The 18999-nt window shown below is 48.5% G+C and overlaps 1 protein-coding gene and 1 long non-coding RNA gene across 12 annotated transcripts in view; one reads left to right on the top strand and one right to left on the bottom strand.

The window, feature by feature from the left end:
• Positions 1-31: 31 nt before the first annotated feature.
• Positions 32-12157, bottom strand: ATOSB (atos homolog B). Of its 11 annotated transcripts, none has more exons than XM_077147816.1 (10): positions 12063-12153; positions 6466-6569; positions 4807-4950; positions 3578-4546; positions 3365-3423; positions 3072-3177; positions 2786-2944; positions 2491-2559; positions 2227-2402; positions 32-2090 (listed from the first exon to the last, which is right to left on the bottom strand). In XM_077147816.1, the coding sequence occupies exons 4-10, from the start codon at positions 4469-4471 to the stop codon at positions 1937-1939; spliced, it is 1617 nt and encodes a 538-aa protein (XP_077003931.1). In that variant the 5' UTR covers positions 4472-4546; positions 4807-4950; positions 6466-6569; positions 12063-12153; the 3' UTR covers positions 32-1936. The 11 variants fall into 11 exon arrangements, with proteins under 11 accessions (XP_077003931.1, XP_077003933.1, XP_077003930.1 ...); XM_077147818.1 differs by lacking the exon at positions 12063-12153 and adding an exon at positions 11608-11688; XM_077147815.1 differs by lacking the exon at positions 12063-12153 and adding an exon at positions 7732-7779.
• A 160-nt stretch (positions 12158-12317) lies between these two features.
• LOC143673382 (uncharacterized) overlaps positions 12318-18999 on the top strand; it is a 41852-nt gene continuing 35170 nt past the window's right edge. Inside the window, exon 1 of the long non-coding RNA XR_013170342.1 lies at positions 12318-12391. This is a non-coding gene — a long non-coding RNA (uncharacterized LOC143673382). The remainder of the gene's footprint in view (positions 12392-18999) is intronic.

Genomic DNA, 18999 nt, shown 5'->3' with positions numbered 1-18999 from the left:
GGGAAACGCAGCCCTTCTAGACAGGGCCCATAGTTTGAGCTTGTTCCCATTCTCTGTGTTCGAGTCCAATATCTGGGGCATGGTGGCCAAAATGGATTATATTTTCTGTGTTCAGGTGGGCAAGAAACACCTCCCACCCATTCTTTACCCCCACTTGAGACTCGTTTACTCAGCTGAGCAAACGATTGTCCCCACCTGTCACCATAGGGACCAAGAACTGGAGGTGACTCGTGGCTATGGTTGCCATAGTGACATTCTCTGGTAGTCCTGCTGTGTTGTACCCAGCCCTCCCACTAGGGATTGACCCCATTCCCGTTACCATGGTGATTAAACCTAGTATTTATTGCCTGATGATTGGGCCGAGACTTTACTCTCTCTTTCCCAAGGCACCACAGCTCTTTCCTTCTTCCCCATCAGGGTCTGCCAGGTCTGGTCCTCTTGTATGCAGGGGCCCCCACTCAGCCCTAATGTCTAGCATTGCCTGGAGTATGTCATTCTGCACATATTCCTGATGCTCTGGTACGGCCTGGAAGAGGCCTGCATGTCCACCTTTATTTGACATACAAGGGCACTGAAGTTCAGAAGGGCAAAAGTAATTAACAGTAGAACCCACAGAAGAATCCATATCCATGTTGGTTCTGGCTTCTCTGACTGCCCCAATCATACCCCTTCTCTACCACTCCACCTCTGGTGTAAGACCAGATCCTAAGAACCAACAGGGCCCAATCCAAGACTCATGGGCTCAGTTCTGCTGCCTTCTCTCTAGAAGAAAGGGGAGAGTCCAGCTCCAGTTAGGCCCTCAGTCCCCCTTCCCATCCTTTTCTCAACAGAAAAAGTAGGGTTATTTCAAGTTTCCAAACAAGAATTTATTCTTTTTTTTTTTTTTCTAAAAAAAAGTACCAGGTATAATTTTTTTCCTGTTATTTTTCAAGTTTCAGCAAATGCTTGTTCCCCTCAGCCCAGCCCCAGGAGTCAGGGCTGAGGCTGGGTCAGAATCTGATATGGAAAATGGGGTTGTTGGGAACCACAAGTCTGAGTTTGAGGGGTGCTCCTCACCCCAGCTGAGGTAGGTGAGTCAGAGTCTGGCCAGGTGAGAGGAGGCACCCTGGTCCTTGGCCCTGACTCTGCCCCCTGGACACCTTCCTCAGTCAGGACCCCAAAGCAAGGAGACACAGGCAGGAGGAGAGGGACAGCTGGAGTCTGGAGCCCTAGGTGAGGGGCAATTAACCCCATGTGTGTGCACATGCATGCACCCTCTCTCTCACACACAGACATACCACACACACACACAAGCTGTGCTCACACATATACACACATATATGTTGGCTTTCAAAGAGGGATTAGAGGGTAGGAGAAGTGAAGGGAACAGGGAAGGAGAGAGGAACTGAGTCTTTGGCTAGTGACTCAGTCCTTCTGTATAACCCCTCTGCCCTCAGCTGAGGGAGAGCAGTTCTTCCCCTGCCCCTCATCAGCTTCCTCAACTCCTTAAGTTGGAGCAATATCTGGGAGTAGAAAAGGAGGTGGGGCAATGCCAATTATCAGGTCTGGGAGGTCACCAAGGCAATCCAATTTGAATAAATTATAAATTAAAAATAAATAAAATAATAAGTAGCCCCTGCCCAGAACAGGGAGGCAATGCTGGCATGACTTGCCTGGGAGCTTGGGACAACCTCAGGGTAGCTCTGATTCCTCTGCACTACCTAAGCTGGCCTGGGAAACCCAAGGGAGGGGACAGGCAGATGGAGTACCCAGAGTAGGGCAGGGTGTGGTTGGGATCAGAAGCTTTAAACACCCAAATAATCAATTCGGGTATGAGCATGGCGAGGGCTTTAATTCAAGCCTGAAGGATCTCTCGCCACCTCTCCACATGTTTGCTCTGTCCAGATGGAGCAGGATGGGCAGGTCCTTGGCCCACATAGGTTCAGAGCACTGGCAATCAGGGAAAAGGTGAATAACGTGGATTGTGAGGGGCCTCAGTCACAGCCTGCAGTTCATAAGGGAGCCCTGTGTCCAGCTCCAGGCTCCGGCGGGAAAAAAGCAGGCGGATGTCTCCATGCAGACTTAAGCGGCCTGAGCGGGAGCTCCGGAACCTGGAGAAGGACAGTGTGATAAAGGTATCCAGACAGCACAGAAGCAAGGAGAGGCCCCGCCCCGTTCAGGGAAGAGATACCTAGGTTCAGGAAGGGATATCTGGGCTTTCCCAACTGTCTTGGGCTCTGTCCTCACCTGAGGTGCAGCAAGTAGCAGAGGAGGCGGTGGGTGGGGCTAGCATTTCCCTCCTCACCCACAGGCACCAAAAAGAGGCGATGGCGCAGGAAGGTTATGTGGGCAGCAGGCATGTCCGAGAAGTCAAAGGTCACGAGGAACATCTTCACCACAGTCTGGTTGGGGTTAAATAAGGTCTGGGGGCAGGACAGGACAGGCAAGGTTGATAGAGTCTATGGGCTATTTTCCTCTCTCCCCCCTTTCATCCTTTTAGGGCAAACTCACCACTTGGATGGTGCCCACCTTGGGCACACTGTAACCCTTCCTCCCCAGGGGGTTCAGGTCCACGACGCCCTGGGAAGGCCATGGAGCCATCAGCCAAGGTAGGGACTGGGAACCCTGACTCTTCAGCCGTCTTCACAATCTCTCACTCTGGGACTTGCCCCCCTGCCCCACACCAGAGTTCTTCCCACCTGGCCCTGACTCTTCTAGATGAAGAGCACCTGAGGAATATAAATATCTCTTGCCTCAATCCCTCATCATCCTGACGCAATGACTTTGAGTTGGAATCAGATCATACCAGGAAGGGGGTCGGGGCATTTTGTTCAGAAACATCAAAGAAGGTGACAGTGACAGGCAGCGTGACATGTTGGGGGCAGTAGGATCCACTAGCTCCAATCTCTGCTGTGAAGCCCTCAATGTGGCCAGATGGTGCAAAGCATCCTCGCAGCAATGATTCCTGGGGTTGTGGTGGGGAAAACATTATGAGAAAGATACCAGTTCTGTGGCTCATCCATCCATCCAAGCCACATTCCACCACCCCATTCCCCCCAGGATCCCCAATCAGGGTGCCTAAGGGGAACTACCTCAAAGTTGCCCAGCAGGGTACGGCTGACAGCGGGGGTAGGAATGGGGGAGGCACTGGGGGGGCTCAGCAGGCCTGGCCCCTTCCGGAGGCTTCGAAGGGAGTTCCTGGTAGGGGAGGGGATGCACAGTGAGTTGGCGTGAAGTATTCTGGGATGACTGCTCATGTTGTAGGTCCCACCCTTTGTCATTACCTAGGACTCCTACCCTGGGGCCCCCTATCCTGGGGTTGGAGAGGATTAGACTTCTCTCTCCATTCTCAGGGATAGGGCAGAGGGAGAAGCTGCTCACTTACAGTTTCAGGTTACGGGCACCTTTCAGCCTCCGTCCCATAGGACTGCAGTCTGTTGGGTCCTGTGGAGAGCAGAATGAGGATGGATGGAAGACAGGTGTGTTATGGGGCAGGAGGGTCATCACAAGCTCTCATAGGAACAACCCTTTCCAAGGTCTCCACCTTCACCCATTCAGATATCCATTTGAGAGGAGATGACCTCCTCTCCTGGCTTACCAGCACAGGCTCCTTGGGCCCGGGCAGCAGGTGGCTCCAGAAGGGTGTGGCTTTGGCATCAGAACTGTTGGCAGCAGGAGGGTGGCCCAGGGTTCCCCGGCGCCTCCGAGGGGCTGGCCCCTCATCCTCAGAGATGACATCTGGGGTTTCTCCAGCAGGAAGCAGCCTTCGCTTGGTAGGGCAGGGTCCTGGAGGTCCAGGGCCAGGGGGTGTGTGCTCGGGGCTATGCCCATTGGCAGTGCCAGGGGACTCCCTAGGCCAGGGGCTGCTCCCGTTGCCCACCCCAGCCACTGGGCTTTTACTCCCTATTTGTGCAAGACTGTGCAAATCAGTGTCAAGTGTGTGCAGCTGGCCTGGAGGGACTGGCCCTGGGGATTCCCCCAGACACCCCTGTCCCCCTGGATCTGGGGAAGCCCAGTCTCTGGTGTGCAAAGTATTGCAGGAAGCATTTGATGGGGGCCAAAGGGGTCTCTGGGCCCCTGAAGTCCAAGGTGAAGTGGAGCTACCTTTCTGTTCCACAACACAGAGGCCACGATGGGAGAAATGCTGGCTGGCCACACCCAGTCCCAGCCCCAGTCCCTCAGGGCCCAATAGCCCCACAGTAGATGGCTCTTCAGGGGGTATTCCCTCTCTGGCCCCCAGCCCAGGGCCTCTCTTCAGCTCCCGGGGACCCTCAGTGGGTGGGGCTGGCCGCTTCAGGGCCCTATGAGGCTCAGAGGCACCAGCTGGAGGGGAAAAGATGGATACCTGGTAGACCCCGGGGGATGTCGCCCCTCCTGCTGGGCTGTAGCCCATGAGCAGGCCACCCTGGAGGGCCCCCTGCCTGGCTGGAGGCTGCGAAGGGCCAGCCTCTGGCTCTGAGGATGGAGACAGCTCCGCCTGCACGTGGCGCATGAAGCCCCCCTTGGATCAGGGGGGGCCCCCCACACGGCCTTTATACTGGGCCTGGGCTGGGGGGCCTGGGGACATCTGTACAAGAGAAGAGAAGTAAAAATGGTCAGGGGAATCAGTAAGTCTTCTCCCTCCCAGCTGAATTCTAGGTCCCCCTCCCCACATTCCCCGGCCAGAAGAGGTAACCTTGAGAGGTTCCTGGGGGTAGAGATGTCCTAATCTCCAGGTGGATTAATGGAATATAGAGGCTACTGCCAGAACTCCTAAGGGAGGGGTGACATCTTTAGCTCAGATTTCTCACTGGACCTGCTCATTCCTTCCTCCTTCCGGGTACTCACCCCGATGAAGAGGCCTCAAGCCAAGCTGTATGGTTCCTCTTCCTGACTGATGCTTTGCTCCCCTAGCTTGCAGTCTGGTCCATGCCCGCTGCACTGGCAAGGTGACTGCCACCATTCCGTGCAGCTCCTAGGCTCAGAAGGACCCTGAGAAGAGAAGGAAAGACATGAAGCCAGGATCCCTGGAGACATTGGAACCCAATTGGGATCCCTAGAGCCCAATGAGGGGCTAATAGAGTACATTTGGGACATTCTCCTCCCATGTGAAGAACTCTAAAGTAGAGGGGGCAGGCTTGGAATCTAGGGCCCAGATGGGAATGTTAGACTACCTATGGATTCAGAGAGGCAGGTCTTGGTTCAAGGTAATAAGGATGTGAGAAGTGAGTTGTGGCAGGATGACCACTCATCAGGTTCACCATCTTGGGTGCTCCTGTCCTGGCTGGGAGGGGAAATGAAATATCCCAAGATCCAAGAGACCGCACCCAGCTAAGAGGTAGCCAGGGCAAGAATTCAGCTCTCTAACTCAAGGTCACTGAGTAGCACAACTCTTTCCCACCTGTCCATCTCTAAAAGGACAAGTACCACCCCAGAGCACTAAGGGCAGAGGTCTTGAAGACACACAACACTCTTCAGAGGCACAAACCTCAGGCCAGCTCAAAGTGGGACCCTCAGCCTTGAATTCCCAATCATCCCCAGCAATCTGTCCCTTTAACAGGAGGCAACAAATCCAAGCAAAACAAGTTTGGGGGGAGGAGACATTGCCAGAAGGCATGTTCCAGGGCCTGCCCCCAGGCTCTGCAAACTAGAGATAAGGCAGCAGCAGCTACAAGCAACTAGGAGCATCTCTCCACATCCTCCTCCAATGCTTACATTTTAACACCCAAAAACCCAAACAACTGCTTTTCTGGCAGAGTGCCAAGATGGGTTTCACTAATGAGTTCATTTAAAAAATCTATGTTAGGTAAGGGGAATGTCAAGTTGAAAGCCATCTTCTTCCAGGGGTGGAAATAGTGACCCCAGAGTCAACTTCCTCTCCTTTAGGCAGTAGCCTGTGCTGCTTGCCATCCAAGTGCCCTTGCCCCTTCAAGGAATCTGAGCTAGGCCAAATGCCATCTCCTTCAGAAAACATTCTGTGGCCACTCAGGCCCAGAAACATTTCTTTTCTCTGAGACCTCAACTATGGCAAATGTCACTTTGTTTCCTATAACCCAGTGACAGTTTTGCTTACTACTGTACTAAACTGACCATATGGTTCCTTAGAACAGGTCTGTGCCCCACTCCTCTGCCCAACTGCAAGCACAGAGGTAGGAACATAGTAGAGCTCAAAAAAGTAGAATGCAAGCCCCGAGTTTGGCAACAGTCCTTACAATGCAAAAGAAGACCCCCAAGAGGAGAGAAGAGGGTTTAATTGTACAGGGAGAATCAGCAATGACAGAGGAGGGTAGGCAAGGGAGAAGGGGAGATTTGCCTCTGGGAATTAAAAAGCACTCCTGTACCAAATTCCCATCCTTGCACCCCACATCATCCAATTTTATCAAGTTTTCATTAGAACTGGGATGCCCTATGAAAATTCAGAGTTCACATTCCCTGCAGTGGATGGGATGAATGAAAAGGGCAGAACACCAATGGGCAACATTGTCAAAGGGTACAACCTGCACTCACCTCTACCCCTCCTTTCCTCTACACATGCCATACAGATTAAAGAAGTCTTTTTCTTCAGCACCCCCAGCTTCAGGTCTTCCTCTCTGGCCTCTGGAGTCCCTGCCCTGGGGGAGCCAGTTGTTAACATGATACCCCACTTGACCCCAGAATGCTTGACATCTGCTCATTAACCCAGAGCTCACTCAGTTCCTGCTCCTTCAACAAGATGCACTAAGACTCACTCTCCTGCCACCTAGCCAATCTGGCTTTAGACCACAGTTTCAAGCTGACTCATGGGGCAGGACTGCAGGGGGGTGGGGTAGGCTGAACCTCACCCTCTGTGCAGGGGGTGGGTAGCAGCTGGCGTCAAACAGCTGTGCCAGGCTGTGGCTGGCAAGGACTACAGCTCCCAACATGCCAAGGAAGCAAGGCCAGTAAAAACAACAAGTCCCAGAATACCATGGGGTCTGTATTCTCAGACACCTGCTAGGCCTGGGAGGTGGAGTGGGTGGGTATTGGAATAGGTATGAGCTCCCAGGCCTGTTCTCCCCTTCGCTTCAGAATTAAAGATACACATTTCTACTCGGATCAAGGAGGGCGACAGAAAGAATTCCTATGCATGTGCGTTCCACCCTCATTCTGTTCAGAGAGAACTGATGTCAGCTGTTCTATATTTTGTCCCTACATCCACACATCCACACAAGCTGTTCCCACTGACAACCATCGTGGGTAGGAGGGTCAACCTCTGCTCTCTCATCGACCCCTTGGTCCCTAGATTAGAGCTCTCTACCCTCAGTGGAGAGGGAACAAACCTCAGCACCCCTCCCCCCAAAAAACCCGGCAGACTCACCCTGGCTCCGGGACTTCTTGCTCTGGACGTCCCCACCCCCTGCTCAGCCTCCCAGGTCCCTTCTCACCCCTCCCGACAGCCTGGAACAGGCCTTGTTCCCTACTGAGGCTTTAGAGGTTTGCTCTTTCCTCCCAGCACACACTCACCCCGCTCCCAAACTGGCTCCGCCGCGGCGGCCGCTGCTCCGGGCCTCCGTCCCGTCCCAGTCCCTCCCCTCGGGTCCCGGGTCCTCCCCGCCAATGGGCTCCCAACCCAGACAAAGGGTGGCTCGGGCTGAGCCCTGCTCTGCTAGGCTCTTCTTTGCTCAGTTTCGTGTGCAACACCATTGGGCCCGGGCGCCCGCAGCCCCCAGCCGCTGCCGAGCCCCTCCCCGCGACGGTCCCTCCCCGGGGCCGCCCCGGCTCCGCGCGGCCGACTCCGCTGCCCCTCTGACTCACAGGCCATTTCCTACCAGCTGATGGGGCCGCCCGCCCCGCCCAGAGCCCCAACACCCCAGCCGCAGCGGCCGATACCGCCACGCCCCCTCCTTCAGACCACGCCTTCTCTGAGCAGCGGCCATGCTCATTGGTCCATAGGAGGCCAGCCTCCCGGCGACCTCAAGGGTGGGACACGCCCCCTTCAAAATGACGCACTCCCATTGGTCTGCATGGGGGCAGACCTACACGGGGTCTCCCCGCCCGCCTCCTTAACCCCTCACTTGCCAGGAGTCCAAAGCAATTTTCTGCCCTGCCATTTAACCCTTTCAAGGGCGTGGACCGCCCATCTCTCACCCCCGCCCTTCCTCTTCCAGGAAGGTATATAGGAAGCACTAAGGCTTTCATAGACAGTTTTACAGCCTCCAAAGTTAGCCTGATCTTCCCACACCAAACCCCAAATTTGCACAATCCCATTCCTCTCTCCCCACCTTCCAAATCAGATAACTATTGAAGCCCGGGAGGCTAATGGAAGCTAGATCAATGTAAAAGGGCTGAAGTGGGACTCTATCTCCTTCCATTAGGAGAAATGACATTCTTTCTTCTATTACACCATATTGATGTTCTTTTGCCTTTGTTAGAGGGAGTCCAAGGTTTCCTGAGATAGGGATACATTTTCATTCGGGGTCTCAGATATCATTCTCGAAGTCTCTGAGCTCAGGTTGCCTCACCCGTCTGCCTGCACTCTTTCTACTCAGGGTTTTTTGCCCAGAATGGGGGAAATGTACCCAACTCTTGCAATGGAGCTCACCTCATGACTCACAGCTCCTTCGTAACTTCCCACTGTACCCCTGAGTCACCAGGTCCTAGGCCCAGCCCAAACTCAAGTCAAATTAAATGGCACAGAAAGCATCCCTAACTTCTATTCTCCTGTCCCTTAAATGACTAGCATGGAAATGTCTGCAAGGCCTGGGCATTCAAAGACACTTTTCAGAAGGAGAAGCCTAAGAAAATAGCTCTCCTATTTTGCCCTCTGCTAACTGGAGAGTTTGGAAGAGGCTTTTCTCCAGTCTTCCACAAACACCAGAACCAAAAGAGGGAAACAAACCAAGGATCTGACAATGGCATCAACCAGGGCAGGCTCCCTAAACTGTCCCTCCAGAAGTCCCTTTTCTACAACTCAGAGCCTGTGGCGTGGGCTGTGAGGGTCTTGGAGGGTCCGAGGTTGTCAGTGGACAGGAAGAAGATGCTCCCCACCCCCCCCACTTCCTCCTTGTGTGCTAGGCCTAGAAGGGACAAATGAAAAACAGTTCCTCTAGGTTCCTCTCCCCTCACTCCTGAGATCAGGGGAAAAAAAACCCTGGAAGAGAACCTAGGTGTCTCAGACTGACTTCTTCCTTACTAGTTGCCCAACGCTGAGAAGCAGGATTAAGGAAAATTTCAACCTTTTCAAACTTTTGTTCAGGGAACCAATGAAAGACTTGCCTTAGTAAAAGCTTACTGGGAAGAAAGGTAGACACAGTATACTGTAGGTAGGAAATAATCCCTTGGTGATTCCACCCTGTTCTATTTTATTACCACTACCATAGGCCCAGGATTTAGTTACCTATAAAGGTCAGGGGGCAATAGTTCAGGTAGAAGGATCAAAGATGCCCCAGCAGTATGACTTGGGAAAGCAGCATGGCACAATCAAGAGGTCTTCAATAGCTACCTTAGGCCCATAACCTGATTATTTTTTCATGGCAGTTATCATCAGCTGACATACTGCATGTACACAGACACACATTTCTTTCTTCCCTTATTAGAATGGAAGCTCTATGAGAGTAACAGCATTTTGTCTGTGTTATTCATGCCAGTATTTCCAGAGTCAGCTTTAGTGCCTGGCACATAAAAGTGCTTAATAATGAAAGAAACAAGGGGCTCTAGGCTAAGTGAATAGGTAATTAGGAGACCTGGTTCCTAACTCCTCTTCTTTCACTGTTGGTCCTTGGTAAAATTAGTATATCTGGCCCTACGTTTCCAAAATCTGTAAAATGATAAGATGTGTATAAATGATGACCACTAAGGGACTCTACAACTCTGGCCTTATATGGCTATAATTCCAATGGCTGTTGTTCAATTTCATGCATTTCCAGAGGATGGCCCCAAGTATTTGAATGCCCTACTGCTTATACAGAAGAGACAGGCTGTATAATTCCAGCCACAGCACAGCAAACTGTGCTCTTTCTCTCCCCGCCCCACCTACTCACACAAAACGCCCCAGTGCTAAGGAGGCTGGAGTGAGTCTGCCCTAGGCCCGCCCTCTAGGAGACACAGTCTGGGAAGCAGTGTTGCCATAGCAATCAGCTCCTCCTCAAAAGGCTTCAGCCTGCCCTCCTTTATACCCCACCCAACCCCATGGCTTTGTCTGGCTTCAGCTCTCCCCCCAACCCCCCCTCTCCCCCCCCCCCCAGCCAGTTCTCAGCTACTGGGTGGCTACTTGTGTGAGAAGGCTGGCTTGGGGCCCCTTTCAGCAACACTGTCACACTCATTCAGCCACTGTGTGGAAGACAGGCCTTTCCCACCCTCTCCCAGCCAGGCCAGGGGCAAAAAGAAGTCAGGCATTACATCAAGTGCCCTCAGGGAACCAGAGGAACACTCAAGAGAACTAGGCCCTAGTCTCACATGTGACAGTCAACTTTCGAGCCAGGAGTGGGGGAAGTCACACTCTCTTCCTCCCCCAGCTTAGGGTCCTGGGTTCAGCCTCCAGTAGTAACCTGCTTCCCCAAAACACAGGTCCAAGACCCTCAATACTCTTCACCACTTTCTTCCTCTCAGAGACCAGAAATTTTGAGGGCCTAGGGTTCCAGACCCAGGCAAGAGGCAAATGGTAAAAATGTGGCTAAGTCATTTGGGGGTCTTGTTGGGGGAGACCTTGGTGGTAGTAGTGGAAGTGGGGTCTAGACCTTGCTGCTGGAGACCAGGGTCTCTGGCCACTGAGTACAAAGTCCCAGGCAGGGCAAAGCTCTTAGGAGAGCAAGGACCAGGCCAGGCCCCAGGGCGAGGAAGGAAGTGGGAAATGAGCACACCCAGAGCAAAAGGGCAGGGCAAAGTGGGGGTGGGGGTGTGGTGGGGAAGACTGAGCCTAAGGCAGGCTTCTGGAAAGAGTGGGGACCAGAGGGGGTGGGGTGGGGCTGACAGGAATAGAGTTGGGAAAAGGTCCCAGGCACACCCACTAGGGAAAGAGACCCTAGTTTCAACTAGACAGGTCCAGAACAGACTGAGGTGGCAAGCGGGGCCTGGCTTTTCTCTAAGAGTCCGCAGGCAAAAGGTGGAGTGCAGAGCTAAGGAGCCACCAGCGTACAGACTGGTTTCTTCATCCCATTAATTCCATCTTGGAGTTCCCACATGTCCCCAAACTATTACTTTCTCAAAGCACCAGAGGCTCTACCCCTTCACTTGGAACCTTCAACCCTTTCCCCTCACACAGTGTCCACAGCCCCATCTCCTCACAGAGTGTCCCTTCCTCCACATAACCCCTCCGTTCCTCCCACACACTTGACCACCAGTCTTTCTCCATCACATAGCACACCCCTCCCCACAAAGCGCATCCAGATCCCCTCTCCCTCCGGTTTAGCCATCAACTCCACTTCAGACAGCTAGTCCGTTCCCTCACCTTGTACCTCCCACCCCCCAAAAGCACTCCCGCCTTTCGCCCACAGGGCCCCAGGAGAGAGCACCTCCTTGCCCACACTTTGAGCCCCCAACTTCTCCCCTAACTCCGTGTCCTTTCTTTCCCACCCCCACCCCCATCTCCAGGGGTCTCCAGATCCTCTCCTTCCCTAACGGTGCCCCCATCTCTTCGTATCTGACAAGCGCGCCCCCGTCCTTTTCCCTTCTTCCACGCACACCCCTACCCACACCTGTAGTTCCGTGGGTCCCGTGGCACCTGAGAAGGTAGTGGATTGGGGCAATTATTGAGCAGCCTTAGCCGCAGCCTCGGCCTGCAAACCTCGCCCCTCAGGTCCGGGCCCCGCCCCGCGCCGCCCGGGCCCACCCTCTCCCTGGTCCCGCCTCCCCCTACCCCAGGATAGTCCCCTTTCCTTGTTTCTTTAATTCTTCGGGTTCCTCCCCTGAAACCTAGGTACCGCCCTAGTTTGCCCCGCCCCCCTCACGTCTCCTTGCATTGCCCCAGGATCCTCGGCCGGCCTCTGGCCCCGCCCCCTCCCCGCCCCCTCCGGGTCTGTCCGCCTTTCACCAGGACCCACCCCCTCGGATTCCAGCAGGACTGAACCGGCTCCCTGCATGCTACCACCACAAGCTCCTTTCCAGCCCAGAGCCTCTCCTTCCCCGGCCCCTTCTCCGGCTCGCCTCACCCGGGCGCAAACGCTCTAGCCGGGATCCACTGGCTCTGACTGGCGGCTGGCGGCGGAGACAAAGTGATGGCTGCAAGCCGCCTGAGGTCCCACCCCGGCCAAGTGCGGCTTCTGTGATGACAGGTCTAGAGGGGCGGGGCCTCAGCCGGCCGGCCACAAACTCAAGCGGACCGGATCCTGGCGGAGCCTCGGCAGGGGCCAAAGCACTAACCTGAGAGCTCCGAGGCCTGGCTGGGGCTCTCCCGACGTTTACGGGCTGGAACTTGAGCCTCTTTGTGGGGACGTCTGGGTTAGGGCCCTCATTTGCCCTAATGGAGGAGGTTTGCAAGGTAGTGTAAGGAGTCTTGGGGGCCTGTGAAAATGGGGCATCTTGGAGGTGGGGGTCTCTGGTTTGTGAAGTTGATCGGTGTTTTCCTGCTGCACTGTGTGGGCCGGTTTGGGTTCTGGGAGACAGGCAGTAGGAATCAGTTCTATACCTGTTGAGATGGGGCATCAAGGAGGTCTGCGAATTTTACGAGCCTGTGTTAATACCGGGTTTGGAGGGCCTGCAGTCGTCGGAGAAAATTAGGGCGTTGGCCTTGAACAGGTGTCGAATGAATCTGTTCAGTTATATATGTGACAACATGTTGTGTAATTTAATTAGCGCTTTACTCCTCTCAACCTCCCGAGTTGTAGCAGGACAGGTCAACTCTTCTTACTTACCCGCAGATGGCAGCAAAGGACCTTTGTAGAACTGAATAAGGCTGGGTTCAGGGCCAATTTCTGGCCTCTCCGAGGAGAGTAAGGCAGCAAGCTGAAAGTAACCAAGGTCTCTAAATTTCAGATTCATTAGGTCTCTGTGACTTTCTGTGAGTAATTTACTTAAACTGGTCTTCTGAACACCAGTGCTGTGCCAGGCACAAAAATGAAAGAAAGAGCACTCTTTCTGCCCAGTCTCTACATAATCTCTACAATCTATATATACAATGCCTATATAATCTATACATTCTATATGTGCAATATTTGTCTATACAATTTATATAATCCTAGAAAGAGTACCGTTGGAATGGTATTGTGTATTGGAAGAAGCATAGGATTTGACGTCTTCTGGGTTGGTCTTCAAATTTGGGCATTTAGTAACCATATCAATCAGTGTAATGTGCTGGTTTGAAAGGATTATGTGCCCCAGAAAAGCCGTGTTTTAATCCTGATTCATCTCGTGGAAGCAACCATTTCTTTTTCTTTCTTTTTTTTTTTTTTATTAATTAACGGAAAAAAAAAAGAAATTAACCCAACATTTAGAAATCATACCATTCTACATATGCAATCTGTAATTCTTAACATCATCACATAGTTGCATGATCATCGTTTCTTAGTACATTTGCATCGGTTTAGAAGAACTAGCAACACAACCGAAAAAGATATAGAATGTTAATATAGAGAAAAGAAATAAAAGTAATAATAATAATAAAAAAACAACAAAAAAACAAACAAAAAAACAAAAAAAACAAACAAACAAAAACAAAAAAACAAACAAACAAAACCTATAGCTCAGATGCAGCTTCATTCAGTGTTTGAACATGATTACTTTACAATTAGGTATTATTGTGCTGTCCATTTTTGAGTTTTTGTATCTAGTCCTGTTGCACAGTCTGCATCTCTTCAGCTCCAATTACCCATTATCTTACCCTGTTTCTAATCCTGCTGGACTCTGTTACCAATGACATATTCCAAGTTTATTCTCGAATGTCGGTTCACATCAGTGGGACCATACAGTATTTGTCTTTTAGTTTTTGGCTAGACTCACTCAGCATAATGTTCTCTAGGTCCATCCATGTTATTACATGCTTCATAAGTTTATCCTGTCTTAAAGCTGCATAATATTCCATCGTATGTATATACCACAGTTGATTTAGCCACTGGTCTGTTGATGGACATTTTGGCTGTTTCCATCTTTTTGCAATTGTAAATAATGCTGCTATAAACCTTGGTGTGCAAATGTCCATTTGTGTCTTTGCCCTTAAGTCCTTTGAGTAGATTCCCAGCAATGGTATTGCTGGGTCGTATGGCAATTCTATATTCAGCTTTTTGAGGAACCGCCAAACTGCCTTCCACAGTGGTTGCACCATTTGACATTCCCACCAACAGTGGATAAGTGTGCCTCTTTCTCTGCATCCTCTCCAGCACTTGTCATTTTCTGTTTTGTTGATAATGGCCATTCTGGTGGGTGTGAGATGATATCTCATTGTGGTTTTGATTTGCATTTCTCTAATGGCCAGGGACATTGAGCATCTCTTCATGTGCCTTTTGGCCATTTGTATTTCCTCTTCTAGTAGGTGTCTGTTCAAGTCTTTTTCCCATTTTGTAATTGGGTTGGCTGTCTTTTTGTTGTTGAGTTGGACAATCTCTTTATAAATTCTGGATACTAGACCTTTATCTGATATGTCATTTCCAAATATTATCTCCCATTGTGTAGGCTGTCTTTCTACTTTCTTGATGAAGTTCTTTGATGCACAAAAGTGTTTAATTTTGAGGAGCTCCCATTTATTTATTTCCTTCTTCAGTGCTCTTGCTTTAGGTTTAAGGTCCATAAAACCACCTCCAATTGTGAGTTTAGTAAGATATCTCCCTACATTTTCCTCTAACTGTTTTATGGTCTCAGACCTAATGTTTAGATCTTTGATCCATTTTGAATTAACTTTTGTATAGGGTGTGAGATATGGGTCTTCTTTCATTCTTTTGCATATGGATATCCAGTTCTCTAGGCACCATTTATTGAAGAGACTGTTCTGTCCCAGGTGAGTTGGCTTGACTGCCTTATCAAAGATCAAATGTCCATAGATGAGAGGGTCTATATCTGAGCACTCTATTCGATTCCATTGGTCGATATATCTATCTTAATGCCAATACCATGCTGTTTTGACCACTGTGGCTTCATAATATGCCTTAAAGTTCGGCAGCGCGAGACCTCCAGTTTCGTTTTTTGCCCTCAAGATGTTTTTTGCAATTCGGGGCACCCTGCCCTTCCAGATAAATTTGCCTATTGGTTTTTCTATTTCTGAAAAATAAGTTGTTGGGATTTTGATTGGTATTGCATTGAATCTGTAGATCAATTTAGGTAGGATTGACATCTTAACTATATTTAGTCTTCCAATCCATGAACACGGTATGCCCTTCCATCTATTTATATCTTCTGTGATTTCTTTTAGCAGTTTTTTTTAGTTTTCTTTATATAGGTTTTTTGTCTCTTTAGTTAAATTTATTCCTAGGTATTTTATTCTTTTAGTTGCAATTGTAAATGGGATTCGTTTCTTGATTCCCCCCTCAGCTTGTTCATTACTAGTGTATAGAAATGCTACAGATATTTGAATGTTGATCTTGTAACCTGCTACTTTGCTGTACTCATTTATTAGCTCTAGTAGTTTTGTTGTGGATTTTTCCGGGTTTTCGACGTATAGTATCATATCGTCTGCAAACAGTGATAGTTTTACTTCTTCCTTTCCAATTTTGATGCCTTGTATTTCTTTTTCTTGTCTACTTGCTCTGGCTAGAACCTCCAACACAAAGTTGAATAATAGTGGTGATAGTGGACATCCTTGTCTTGTTCCTGATCTTAGGGGGAAAGTTTTCAATTTTTCCCCATTGAGGATGATATTAGCTGTGGGTTTTTCATATATTCCCTCTATCATTTTAAGGAAGTTCCCTTGTATTCCTATCTTTTGAAGTGTTTTCAACAGGAAAGGATGTTGAATCTTGTCAAATGCCTTCTCTGCATCAATTGAGATGATCATGTGATTTTTCTGCTTTGATTTGTTGATATGGGTGTATGACATTAATTGATTTTCTTATGTTGAACCATGCTTGCATACCTGGGATGAATCCTACTTGGTCATGATGTATAATTCTTTTAATGTGTTGTTGGATACGATTTGCTAGAATTTTATTGAGGATTTTTGCATCTATATTCATTAGAGAGAATGGTCTGTAGTTTTCTTTTTTGTGTAATATCTTTGCCTGGTTTTGGTATGAGGGTGATGTTGGCTTCGTAAAATGAATTAGGTAGTTTTACCTCCACTTCGATTTTTTTGAAGAGTTTGAGGAGAATTGGTACTAATTCTTTCTGGAATGTTTGATAGAATTCACATGTGAAGCCGTCTGGTCCTGGACTTTTCTTTTTAGGAAGCTTTTGAATGACTAATTCAATTTCTTTACTTGTGATTGGTTTGTTGAGGTCATCTATTTCTTCTCGAGTCAAAGTTGGTTGTTCATGTCTTTCCAGGAACCCGTCCATTTCATCTAAATTGTTGTATTTATTAGTGTAAAGTTGTTCATAGTATCCTGTTATTACCTCCTTTATTTCTGTGAGGTCAGTAGTTATGTCTCCTCTTCCATTTCTGATCTTATTTATTTGCATCCTCTCTCTTCTTCTTTTTGCCAATCTTGCTAAGGGCCCATCAATCTTATTGATTTTCTCATAGAACCAACTTCTGGTCTTATTGATTTTCTCTATTGTTTTCATGTTTTCAATTTCATTTATTTCTGCTTTGATCTTTGTTATTTCTTTCCTTTTGCTTGCTTTGGGATTAGTTTGCTGTTCTTTCCCCACTTCTTCCAAGTGGACAGTTAATTCCTGAATTTTTGCCTTTTCTTCTTTTCTGATATAGGCATTTAGGGCAATAAATTTCCCTCTTAGCACTGCCTTTGCTGCGTCCCATAAGTTTTGATATGTTGTGTTTTCATTTTCATTCGCCTCTAGGTATTTACTAATTTCTCTTGCAATTTCTTCTTTGACCCACTCGTTGTTTAGGAGTGTGTTGTTGAGCTTCCACGTATTTGTGGATTTTCTGGCACTCTGCCTATTATTGATTTCCAACTTCATTCCTTTATGATCCGAGAAAGTGTTGTGTATGATTTCAATCTTTTTAAATTTGTTAAGACTTGCTTTGTGACCCAGCATATGGTCTATCTTTGATAATGATCCATGAGCACTTGAGAAAAAGGTGTATCCTGCTGTTGTGGGATGTAATGTCCTATAAATGTCTGTTAAGTCTAGCTCATTTATAGTAATATTCAGGTTCTCTATTTCTTTATTGATCCTCTGTCTAGATGTTCTGTCCATTGATGAGAGTGGTGAATTGAAGTCTCCAACTATTATGGTATATGTGTCTATTTCCCTTTTCAGTGTTTGCAGTGTATTCCTCACGTATTTTGAGGCATTCTGGTTCGGTGCGTAAATATTTATGATTGTTATGTCTTCTTGTTTAATTGTTCCTTTTATTAGTACATAGTGTCCTTCTTTGTCTCTTTTAACTGTTTTACATTTGAAGTCTAATTTGTTGGATATTAGTATAGCCACTCCTGCTCTTTTCTGGTTGTTATTTGCATGAAATATCTTTTCCCAACCTTTCACATTCAACCTATGTTTATCTTTGGGTCGAAGATGTGTTTCCTGTAGACAGCATATAGAAGGATCCTGTTTTTTAATCCATTCTGCCAGTCTATGTCTTTTGATTGGGGAATTCAGTCCATTAACATTTAGTGTTATTACTGTTTGGATAACATTTTCCTCTACCATTTTGCCTTTTGTATTATATATATCATATCTGACTTTCCTTCTTTCTACACTCTTCTCCATACCTCTCTCTTCCGTCTTTTTGTATCTGACTCTAGTGCTCCCTTTAGTATTTCTTGCAGAGCTGGTCTCTTGGTCACAAATTCTCTCAGTGACTTTTTGTCTGAGAATGTTTTAATTTCTCCCTCATTTTTGAAGGATAATTTTGCTGGATATAGGAGTCTTGGTTGGCAGTTTTTCTCTTTTAGTAAATTAAATATATCATCCCACTGTCTTCTAGCCTCCATGGTTTCTGCTGAGAAATCTACACATAGTCTTATTGGGTTTCCCTTGGTTGTGATGGATTGTTTTTCTCTTGCTGCTTTCAAGATTCTCTCTTTCTCTTTGACCTCTGACATTCTAACTAGTAAGTGTCTTGGAGAATGCCTATTTGGGTCTAATCTCTTTGGGGTGCACTGCACTTCTTGGATCTGTAATTTTAGGTCTTTCATAAGAGTTGGGAAGTTTTCAGTGATAATTTCTTCCATTAGTTTTTCCCCTCCTTTTCCCTTCTCTTCTCCTTCTGGGACACCCACAACACACATATTTGTGCGGTTCATATTGTCCTTGAGTTCCCTGATACCCTGTTCAAAATTTTCCATTCTTTTCCCGATAGTTTCTGTTTCTTTTTGGAATTCAGATGTTCCATCCTCCAAATCACTAATTCTATCTTCTGTCTCTTTAAATCTCTCATTGTAGGTATCCATTGTTTTTTCCATCTTTTCTACTTTGTCCTTCACTTCCATAAGCTCTGTGATTTGTTTTTTCAGTTTTTCTATTTCTTCTTTTTGTTCAGCCCATGTCTTCTTCATGTCCTCCCTCAATTTATCGATTTCGTTTTTGAAGAGGTTTTCCATTTCTGTTCGTATATTCAGCATTATTTGTCTCAGTTCCTGTATCTCATTTGAACTATTGGTTTGTTCCTTTGACTGGGCCATATTTTCAATTTTCTGAGCGTGATCCGTTATCTTCTGCTGGTCTCTGGGCATTTAGTCAGATTTCCCTGGGTGCTGGACCCAACAATTTGGAAGATTTTTCTGTGAAATCTCTGGGATCTGTTTTTCTTATCCTGCCCAGTAGGTGGCGCTCGTGGCACACGTTTGTCTACGGGTTCCACCAGTAAAAGCTGCTGTGGGTCCTTTAACTTTGGAAAACTCTCGTCGTGGGGGAGGTTCGGCAGCGGAAGTGGCTTGGAAGAGTGCCAGCCGGCCCAGGTGTCCGAACGCAGGGAGGGTCGCCGGCCGCCGCAGCCCGAGGGGACCGCCTGCCCAATTCTGCCATCTGGCCTGGGAAGGAGGAAGGGAGGGACTCCGGCCGCTTGACGTCCCACCCGGGAAAGCCCGCGCC

The sequence above is a fragment of the Tamandua tetradactyla genome, chromosome 2, assembly GCF_023851605.1.
Source record: "Tamandua tetradactyla isolate mTamTet1 chromosome 2, mTamTet1.pri, whole genome shotgun sequence".
Classification (NCBI taxonomy): domain Eukaryota; kingdom Metazoa; phylum Chordata; class Mammalia; order Pilosa; family Myrmecophagidae; genus Tamandua; species Tamandua tetradactyla.
Note: the sequence above shows the minus strand (reverse complement) of the source record. Positions and strands in the feature narration are given on the sequence as shown.